The following is a 10,711-nucleotide window of genomic DNA, read 5'->3' as shown; positions in this document are numbered from 1 at the left end:
CGCAGCCACATTGCGTTCCCTCCTTTAGCTCGCCCTAATCGAAACACTCGGACGTCAGACTAGCCGGAATAGGAGAGGCCACTGACGTCAGAAAAACGTACCCCCACCAAAACTAATCGGCTCGAATTCGAAACGAGCTACAACAGCCATTCGAGGGAACGGCGAGAACAGGGACGGAACCACCAGACCTCGAACTTTCATTCATTCATTCGCGGGCCGGCCTATGGAGCTTTCTGTCCGTTTCAAACGCTCGATATATTTCTTACCCACGCGCGTACATTTATATACAGTGAAGATTCGATCGCGACTGCGCGATATATAAGGAAACGGAAGCGATCGACTCGGCGAGTCGAGAGAGATACAGCAAAACAAAGCAAACTGGGGTTATAAAATTGATATACATCAAAGGGAAGAAGGCCTAGCGAGCACGCCAAGTGGACATTACGTTTCTGGTCACGTTTCCCTGTCTATAGATATATCGCCGAGAACCTAGTCTTCAACTGCAGATCTTTCGTTTATAGCGCGAGGAAGAGTGGCTTACTCTGGGTACTCGCTGGAAGCCAATAGATTGAGTAAGCGAGCAGTTTTTTTCGCCGGGCCGTCTATCTGGTCCCGTGGGGCCATCCGCGCGCGAGCACTTTGTTTCTCGGCGTTTACGGAGGGTGCATACAAACGACGTCGAAATAAGTTTTTCCGAGTGGCCTGTGTCAGTTATATCGACGAGACGTGGCAGTCCCGTACTCTCCCGGCATTCTCTCGGTATACACGAAAGCGAAGAAGCTGGTAAGGGCGGCCGTAGGCGAGGACGGTGGCCCGGCCGCGGCGCAAGACGTCCGAGATCTGCCAACGTGCTCGGTGCGTGATCTCGAAGGTCATACATGTCGTGTTTCAGAGTATCGCTTGAAGATATGCATGTAGTCAGGCTACCTATCCTCTTCATCTTGGGTAACAGCTAAAGGCTGGCGACAGTGCAGCAAGAACAAGGAGTTGTTCTTTACCTGAGTTGGAGCTTGTCCGTTCAGCACAGTTGAAGTTTGTGCTTGTAGGTACATTATTCTCGGAGAAAATATCACTGGTTGAACAAGGGCGAGGATGTCCTGTGTCTTGTTCTTGTGTCCTTGTTCAACCAGCGCAATTTTTTTTGCGTTCTTCCGTCCTTGCTCTCCTCGCGCTCTTACCCAAGACGACGCGTAGACTAGTCGGCAAGGATGTCAGTTCTAAACTAAGAATCGTATGTTGCCTGACTTTGGATAGTACCTTTCCTAATGAAATGCAGTCTGCTTGTAGATTTGGATTTACTTTGCCTTCTTATGAACGTTCTTTTGTAATGAGAAAGGAATTAGTGTAGAGGAGAGTCGTTGTACAAGTCAACGATTCTAATTTCATTGGTATAAAGTAGTGGTACTTATTCAGCAGGTGTGTCTAGTGGCCTTTTAGGCCTTGGTAACTCACCCACAGCTAGGTTATACCACACCCCTTCCACATTTTTCTGAAGGTGCCCGAAGACGCCTGCTCTGGGGCAAAGAAAACCTCCGGTGCTCAACAAGAGCTCTCAGTCCATTACGCCTCAGCGTGAGTCGGACCTTTATGGAGGTTTAACCGGCCGAGAAGAGGTTACGTTACCGAGGCTTCGTGTTGGACATTGGCGTAGCAGGGGTGGAGGTGTTCAACCCCCTCCCCCGAAAATTTTCAATTTCGCATGCTTATATATATACATGCACACACACAGACACGCACACACGAATATGAATAAAGGTTGGGTGAAGAAAACCCTTGGGCGGGGGTAGAGGGGGGGTCAATAAAATCTACTAAGAAAAAAAATAGAAGCTGGCTTTAGCCTCGGAGTCGGCTTAGGCAAATGAATAAGGAACTGTACGACCTTTTTAAATTTTTTTCTCACATTCTGCTTGCCGCCAATCACGCAGGAGTTGACGTATCGCCAAGCTGTGCCCCCTTCCTCTCCATCATTCACGCAATAACGCCCGCACGGTGCTGCCGATTTTCAGCAAAAATTAACGAAATTATTGGCCAGTCACATTCCACTGATATTTATATCTCTGTCTGTCCGCCAATCACACAGGAGCGCAGTTCGCGCGAGTCAACCCTGAGCTTCCGTCCCAGCCACGGCGTCTCGTACAATCAGCAGCAGCACCAGGGCCCTCAGATGGGGGGCGACTTCCAGCCCAGGGCCCATCACCACTACCCGTTCCCGGAGCGCCCCCAAATGGAGCAGCCCACGAGCCAGGCACCGGGTCCCAGCAGTCAACCGGGCTCCGTTCACAGGCTGTCCTTCCCTCCCAGCGGCATTGAGAGGCACCTGGCACGCTTGCACAGGTGGGACACAGTCGCAGTTTATTACGTAACCAGGGTCTGGTATGTGCGACACATTGTAATCTACGTACAGCAAAACTCCTTCGCATCTTCGTCTTTCGCCCGACGCTTTGATGCTTAGGAGGCGACGTGTCTTCGTGGCCACTTGCCCCACCTCTCTAATACCGGTGTCACATGGTCACTTTCGATCGCGATTGGGCTCGATCTGGATTGAATTTGTCGATCGTTATGGGCTTCTTTATGCTAGCTGCAGAAGGGAGCAAATGATGTTAAAAAATTTGATCCCTGTCGGGCTTAATCGCGATTAGCAGTGCACCGTATGACACCGGTGTAAAACGGCGGGGTATGGTATTCACAATGTCGATGATCATGTATGACCGTGGCCTCCGAGATAAGCACCGGCAGCGCACATCGGAGTTCTGCCGGAGCTTATCACGGAGGCCACCGTTTAACCAAAAGTCTCAGAAACCTGCCTTAGCTAGGTTATACTAAACCGGAAGCGTAGTCCAGAAGGAAGTTAAGCACCGAATGAAAGTTAAAACCGGAATTGAGCTGGAGACCACAGGCGGAAACCGAGAGTGATCGTAAGACCGATAGAGCATACCTTGGAGTCACTTTTGTTATGTAGAATTCCGTAGTGGCGGCATTTCAAGCCAATCAGAGATGCCGTGGCAGCCCTCTGGGCCATTGCATTATATTACTGAAAGCAAACGCTACTAAAACATTCAATAACATTGGAGCGTAGTTCGCACTTCCAGAGCTATAGCGAAATATGTTCGCGACGCTCGTGACTAACACGTCTCGTCCGTTTCTTTCCTTTTCCTTCGCAGTACGACGAGCACAGACAACAGGAAGTCGTTTCCTCCATGCCAGGTGAGTCTTGACATGCTTCGAAACTCAATGATGCGAAACGGAACAGAAATATACTTGTTGATCGGTTGCGGAAATTGTTTTGGTAGCCGGGACTTCGACATAAAGAAACATAACTACTCACGCAAAGGTGTGTACCTTTATGTAGTATTAGTTCCGTGTTCCACTCAGAGTTCCGCAGCGTTTACTTAAGGTATTTATGTAAGAGTGCTTCGGCTTGGGTATCTTTGTGCTACATAGACCAAAATTAACCAGCGCAAAAAACTACACTCAGGGAAAACACGAACACAAAATACCGGTGATAGAGCACGAAAAAAAAAAAAGACACACACATACGCGGTACACACGACCAGTGCTTACAGCAGTGCCAGTGCTTGCTTACACTGGTCCTGTTTGGGGTTTTTCCTTAGTGTCGTCTTTCGTGCTGGTTATCCACGCAGGTTTATTCAAGTGTATGGTTATACACGCTAGTAGCATGTTGCTCATGGAGGCATAAAATTTTCTCGGATATTAATTACTTGATTGACTAACCTCAGCAATTTCACGTATAGTGCACAGAAGGCTGTCGACAGTATGGAGCTGGGACACACACAGTACTAGTGTGTATCCTTGTGAATCCTCCTTTGTCCTGTATTCTGCCAGCGCCACCGTAAACCTACTGAAGATGCGTTATCGACAAGCCCACGTTGCAACTCAGTTGTGACCGAGGCACTACTCTTACGTTTATTGGGATTACGCGGCGTGCCCTCGACATTGAGTGGGTGACACAAGCCTTGGCACTTTCGATACACCCCAGTAAGCCTGGTGACAGCGAGTTCAAATGACACCAAACGCAAGACAATAAATTTGGCTACGTCGTGTCCGACAGCAGCCGATCTCAAGATATACATTCCCTAGAATTTGAACCACCCAAAAGACGAAACACAAAGGAGAGAAGTGGCACACACAACGACTGGACTGCGTATAATATGTGCCGGCTGACCAAAATCGCAGCTCTGTACGTTTTAACTCGATGTCATTGAGCGGTCAAATAGAGAACGCTCTGCCTAGTCGCACGCACTAACGGCTTTCACCGTACGCAAACTTCAGAGTTAAAATTATGCGCTTGAGTTAACGTAACGCTTACTGCTCGGCCAGAGCTCGACTGGCACAAAATTATTTTTATTCTTCACCAGTCATGTCATGCTGAAAAGTGCAAGCTCTCGCTACATCATCAAAAGCTAAGCAGAATCGAGGCTGGACACGTGGCAAGGTTTAATGCTGGTGGTTCCTCGTGTGCCATGAAAAAGTTAAAACTATGCCGTTCAGTAACTTATATATGGCACCCAAGAAATGTGCATTACTTATAGGTAGCACATAGATTCGTTTTTCTGGTAGTGTGAGTACTGGGGTCCTTCAGAGGCCGCTTACGGACATCCACTGATGGACGTTCCCTGGCTCGCAGGTGTCGGATACGGACTCCGGTCTTGGCCGCACCATCACTGCCGAGACGAGCGAAGAGAGCTTCGCTGGAGCTGTCGCCGCTCCCCAGGCACCGCCACCTCCGCCTCACCGTCTGTGCGGGGGTAACGTCTGCAACGGCATCTACCGGGCGAGCGGCGCCGTCACTCCCGGAGGCGCGACCGGCGGCACTCTCGGAGGTGGTCCAGACGCCGCCCTGGACGACGGCCTGGCACACGAGATGGCGCTGCTTCGCGTCGAGCTCGAGATCGTGCGCTGGGAGTGCGAGAGCATCATCCGCCAGAAGAGGCGCCGCGACCAGGACCTGCTGGGCTCGTGGTCCAGGCGACGGCGCGTCCTGGACTGGATGCAGCGGCACGACAGCAGCGACACTTCGTACGACCCTTCCACGCTGTCCTCCAACTCGGAAGACCGCCGCGAGGCGAGCCCGAGCCCGACGTCTTCCGTGGAAGCCCTCTGCAGCCGGACTCCGCCGCCGTCTTGCGCGGGTGGAGCCCCGGAGTCACCCGTCATCCAGCAGCACATTTACGAGTCCGTGGCCAGAAGTCCGTCGCCCCTGACTTTGGTGACGTCGTCGTCTCCTCACGTGCGCTCTCAAAGCATGACCCTGAACAACAACCCGCCTAGCGGACCAGCGGGTAGAGTCCTGTCTCCGGAGCACAAGAGGTGTTCGTCGGCGAGTCCCGTGCGCCGAAAACTTCAGGCCGGCGCGCCCCTGCCAGGCCGTTCTGAGTCCCGTGAGAACTTACCGCTTCTCGTGCACCATTAACGAGTCTCCGCAGACTCAGGCAGCGGCGGCTGTTCGGAGCAGCACCCGGTCGCCCAGCTGCTCCCCCGTCAGACACAGTGCGGCCTTCAGACCCCGATGCAGCTCGAACCCAGTCCCGCACGCGGTGACACCGGCCGTCATTCCGATCGCGACGTCTCGAACGGCGGGTCAGATTAGCGACCTGTACAGGCGCCAGGAACACAGCACCTCCTGTTTCCCGACCCAGAGCATCCCGGAGAGCCCGCTGGCGCTGCACAGCACCAGTTCCAGCCCGATCCCGATCGTAACCTATAGCGACCGCTCGCCGGCGGCGTCTCCCGTGAGGTTCCAGCACGAAACAGGAGGGAGTCCCTCACTCGCGTCGCCCTGTGGAGGAGCGTCCCGGTCGTCCAGGACCTCAGCGAGCGAGGACAAGCCTCGGAGGTGGTTTGACAGCATCCTCCAGCAACAGGACCCTTCCGCCTATCAGGTCCACGAGCCGGCTCAGCTGTGCTCCTTCTACAGCCCTCAGAGGCAATGCGCCAAGTCTAGTAGCAGCAGGCTTCAACCGGTCTTCGAGGCCGAGTGCTACGGTGGCAGGGGTGCCAGGGGAGGAGGAGGTATCCTCGACTTGGACCTCGAGTTCGTGACAAAGGAGTACGAGATCTTCCCCGGTGACAACGGCGCTTGCCGAAACGATGTCAGCGGCGGTGCGGCTCAGAGGGCGAGGAAGACGCGTCGTCAGCTGCGGAAAGAGCGCGCTCAGCAGATCGCCGCTCGTACCAGGGCGGACACGACCACGTCGACCGACTCAGACGCCACGCTGAAGCACCATCACAGCAGCTGCCACGCTTGTGCCCGAAGTCGGAGGAAGGGCGCCGGCGGTTTGCCCCAGTCATCGCACAGGCCTTCGCCGTCCAAGCAGGAAGCTGCTGTGCACCACAGTCGCAGGCCGGTGCCCATGACGCATCGTGATGACCTCGCCGCGGCCTCCGCCTCAGCCAATACCACCGACTACATGCTATGAGTCGCGGCCGATCGTTACTTATAGTATCTGTACGCATTGCCGCCTCGCCAATTCCGTGATCTGTTGCATATGGAAGCTGAGGGTAGGCCCGTTGAAGAAATGTTGGATCCGTTTTTACTTTTCATTCGCCATTTTCGTGTGTAAGTTACCCACCTCGGTGGTTTAGTGATTATGGTGCTCGACTGCTGACCCGAAGGTCGCGGCATGGAATCCCGGCCGCGGTGACCGCCTTTCGATGGAGGCGAAATGCTAGTGGCCCGTGTGCTGCCATTTAGGTGCACGTTAAAACGCCCCAGGTGGTCGAAATTTTCGGAGCCCTGCGCTACGGCGTCCCTCATAATCATATCGTGGTTTTGAGACGTAAAGCCCCAACTATTATTACTATTGCTATCCACGTGCAAGTTAGGAGAAATAGCTCTAAGCCTGGCTGCACTCCCTGTCTTTACATGATCACTTTCATAGCTCTGTCTTTCTCTTACGTGCTACGTGCTCTTACGTGCTCGCTTCAGGACAAGTATAGACGCAATGAAACACGTACTGGCACTGTTGAACGGGACATATGCAATGGATATAGGCATCACGAGTGCTGTGCACACTTTTGTCCAGCCTTCGTTCATGCGTACCACTTCTAGCTCGTTAGAGTGCGCTGATCGGACGTTTCACAATCCTACAGCTACCGAATGATGCCACAACAGTGCGTCATTTGAGGCGACGTCGTTTAAGAGCTTCGACGGAGCACTTCACTTCGTAGATGTGACTGAGCCTTCGGAACTCTCCAGACTCGATGACGACTGACTGAGGCATACCTTCAGCTTTCACAATGGTGCACGGAATTGCTGAGGCTGAACGGAAACATTCCGCTAGTCTTATATTTAGGGACCACCGTCTGTTGGAAGCAGCCCCATTACGGGGGCAGATGGATGTTAAATCGCTCGCAGTCAACTTTTGTCTTTTGCATACGTTGTGTTCGACTCGGTGCGCGCTGCTGTTCAACGTATCGAGCCGCTCGTTGAGGAAAGAGGGAGAGAGAGAAAAAAAGTTCGTGCGAACACATGCGCTTGTCTTATCGACCACGAACCTTCTCAGTCTCAGCAAAAGAAAAAAACGCAGCACTTCGTGAACTTACGTGCACTACGCCCCTGACTTCAACACACGCTTCGCTCTTTGCCGGAAAACATTGCAGATGACGCGTGCGAGCGCTGGAAAGTGTGACCTCTTAGGAATGATGTTAATCGCAACCAGGTACTCACGTCAATAAGGAGCAAGTCTGCGCAGGCGCTCTAATCTTTCTGATATCGTTGATGCGCGTGCAGCCTGGCTTAATAGTATCAGTGCTGGCCTCGTTCCAACTCAAAGCAATGTAGGTGCATCGTTACTGGGTGGCCGGTCAGCAATCATGAGTATGAATTAGCGGTATTATTTTCAATACTAAGATCAGAAATACTCGCGTTATCACTCCTCCAAGGTTTTCAGACCCCAACACAGCTTTTCCGTTAAGCGTGGCTTCGCATTTATAGAGGTTATAGTAAACGGTTCGTTTGAACCGTTAGGCGCATAAGTTATATCGCACTGCATTGTCTGGATCCTACCGTGCAATGGACAGTGAATTGGTGGTCTGCATATGCAGGAATTTACTCTGCTAGTCTGTTGAATGTCTATGGACGTCTGTACAGACAGTCTTTGCGGCTTATGGCTTTTTGATTTTCATCGAATTGTGTTTTTAGGCTCTTCCAGAGTTACCAGTCTGGAAGTTTTCGGACCGTAAATGAAAGAATGCTAGCGGATTGGATAGAATGTCCTTGTCTTTATAATTTCTGCATTCGTGAGGCATAAAGGACAAGCCACATGAGAAAACAAAGCAGCCAACTTAGAAGTCTAAAGACAATCTAGACCTTCAGAATTAGCTTGCAACGAGGTTGCTGTGCTGTGCATGTGCTATTATCTCAACAGCAATACATTGACTACAGACGTCCAAACCAGCTGTTCCTCATGCCACCGGAGGTCTCCCTTGTAAGAAGAAGTAATGCGGCATCACACATTCACAGCCGTTACAAAAGTCATACTGTGCACTCTATAGAAAGTCTAAAGACGTGTCCAAGGCTATAGATTGTCTAAAGGCAGCATGTGGACGTAGAACCTTAGAGTTTCCTCGACGGTTTACAATGGACTTTCAGCAGACAACCTAATAGGATGCCTGTGGACGTTGCTCCACCCTCTAAAGTTACTTGACTAGTGGACGCCTTTTCCTTCTAGACAGTTCACAGACTCCAAATACCAAAAGGTTAACATCACTGCAAAGTAAAGATGTCTGCAAAAGGTCTATAGACCGTGCATAGAGTGCTAAGTGAACTTTACAAGAGTCTTGGCCTGGCCATGGCAAGATGGAGTACACGATCGCGCACCTTGGGGTGCGCGAGCATGTTACAGCAGCGACCTCTAACGGTTCGTGTCACAATCCACATTACATCACTGCCGACTGCTTTTGAAATAGGAGCAGACACTCATGACACATCAGAGCTTCAGCGTAATGCGAAGCATTACGCGTGCAGTTAACCCAAATCACTGAAATGTACCTCAGATCAGTGCCTTTCCAGGAGGCAGCTGCCAGAAAGTCGTTCGCGTTCCGTTCACAGTACAAAAAACAAACAAACAAAGAACATCCGTTTCGCGTTGTTCTCCGAGTGGTTGAGTTGAAATCAACCCAAGATCCTTAAAGGGGTACTGACACGGGCCAAGCCGTAAAGAGCCTAGAAAGTGTATTGGTAAGTGTGAGTGCACCCTGAAATATTAATGATGACACGTTTTTAAAATCTAGTTTCAGTTCCTACTTTACCCGGACGTTACGACACGGTATGAGCCTCTCGTCACATGCTCGCGCAAGATGTGACATTTCCTCGGCCGCTACGTGGTTCCATTGGCGACTCAAAAGCGGCAGTTTTGTCTATTTCGGTTCCTGACGTCATCACAACTAGCTATACTGGTACGTGAAGTCACCAGAACTGACACTGTAGACTGAAGTCACGCTAGTGTCGATGTCAGTAGGTGCCCCAAGCGAAAATTGACTTTAAATATCAAAACAAAATATCTTCTCAGCATTTACTGAGCTTCGCATTTGCTCAGAGCTGTCTCTGTGTGCAGGAGATTTGTACGGTGGAGTAAAGACAGCTTCGAAAATTGGCGTCAGTACCCCTTTAAGACAGCCAAGCTCGATCCAGTAATAATACCACCTTCTGAAACGTTCGAAGTGAACTCCGGACTTTTCGTTCTCAACCCCGGTACGGGGCTCGGAAGTTCAACCTACCAGTGGTACTGGGGAACTTAAAACAGCAGAAAAACAACGAAATCAAAACCCTAACACCCCAAAGGACATTCACGATATACATGCATGTGGATACGGTTATGACCACCTTTAAATGGCCCGCCGACCCGGTGGCTGTTTTGACAGTTTACATACGTGGCGTCATGACCACTCTCACAATCATGTTTTGCTCGCGGTATCGAGGAACTGCGAAACGCTTGAAATACCAAACACGGTGCTTGAACGATACTCTTCTAACTACACTTATCGCCATTTCACTTCACTGTAACAGCTGTCTTCACTAAATAGGAAGACGTTCAGGGAGAAGATGGAAGACCTTGACGAGATGAAAAATTCTTGAATACTGCGTGTCGCTGCAGCCAACGTTTCGAAAAGACGTCTTGCCGTCTTCAAGGCAGCCAGGCCGCTTGTCGAAACGGGCTTGTCAAGAAGACAAAAAGAAGATAAGACAAGATACCCCGCGTTCAAGAATTTTTGATCTTTTCGGTCCTCACTAAGAAGCTCCCGGACCTCCTGCATGCGTGCGAAGAACAGAGAAATTGAAGCTTGCAGTCGACACCACGCCTCGCTGGTTGTCCAGGTGGCGGGAGCAGTGTGCTGCAAACTTTTGTCGAAGACTGTACACTAAACGGAGCGAGTGCCTGTTTCATCGTCTACCCTCGTTCCAAGTTTTCCGTCAACGTTCCTTTTAAGTACAATTAAACTTCACGGCATCTACTCGCGCATCAAGAAACCTCACTTCACACGTTGGCTCATGTTTTTGTCGATTGCTGACGGTGCACTTTTAGCTCTCGCTTTTTTTTTCACTCGCATCTCACAATGCTGCCTATACTGTGACTCGCTACAATATACAGCTCTGATGTTCGCGTACATCGCTGTTCATTTTTTTCTACTAGACCTGCCGGCTTGTGTGTGTGTTTCTTTCGAACTGTTGTGTAAACAAGTCGGGTGCTGT

At 50.9% G+C, this 10,711-nt stretch overlaps 1 protein-coding gene across 1 annotated transcript; it reads left to right on the top strand.

The window, feature by feature from the left end:
• Positions 1 to 2,213: 2,213 nt before the first annotated feature.
• On the top strand, positions 2,214 to 5,456 carry LOC125760061 (uncharacterized). The gene is made up of 3 exons (XM_049419703.1): positions 2,214 to 2,334; positions 3,162 to 3,204; positions 4,646 to 5,456. Exons 1-3 carry the CDS (start codon positions 2,225 to 2,227, stop codon positions 5,429 to 5,431), a joined length of 939 nt encoding a protein of 312 aa, XP_049275660.1. The 5' UTR covers positions 2,214 to 2,224; the 3' UTR covers positions 5,432 to 5,456.
• Positions 5,457 to 10,711: the final 5,255 nt, after the last annotated feature.

This window comes from Rhipicephalus sanguineus, chromosome 10, assembly GCF_013339695.2.
Source record: "Rhipicephalus sanguineus isolate Rsan-2018 chromosome 10, BIME_Rsan_1.4, whole genome shotgun sequence".
Classification (NCBI taxonomy): domain Eukaryota; kingdom Metazoa; phylum Arthropoda; class Arachnida; order Ixodida; family Ixodidae; genus Rhipicephalus; species Rhipicephalus sanguineus.
Note: the sequence above shows the minus strand (reverse complement) of the source record. Positions and strands in the feature narration are given on the sequence as shown.

Excerpts from the sequence above, each read along its gene's own strand:
- LOC125760061 (XM_049419703.1), top strand. The coding sequence starts at position 2,225 with ATGGAGCAGCCCACGAGCCAGGCACCGGGTCCCAGCAGTCAACCGGGC. Across the intron at positions 2,335-3,161 it reads CACCTGGCACGCTTGCACAG|TACGACGAGCACAGACAACA; the intron begins GTGGGACACAGT and ends TTTCCTTCGCAG. Across the intron at positions 3,205-4,645 it reads AGTCGTTTCCTCCATGCCAG|GTGTCGGATACGGACTCCGG; the intron begins GTGAGTCTTGAC and ends CCTGGCTCGCAG.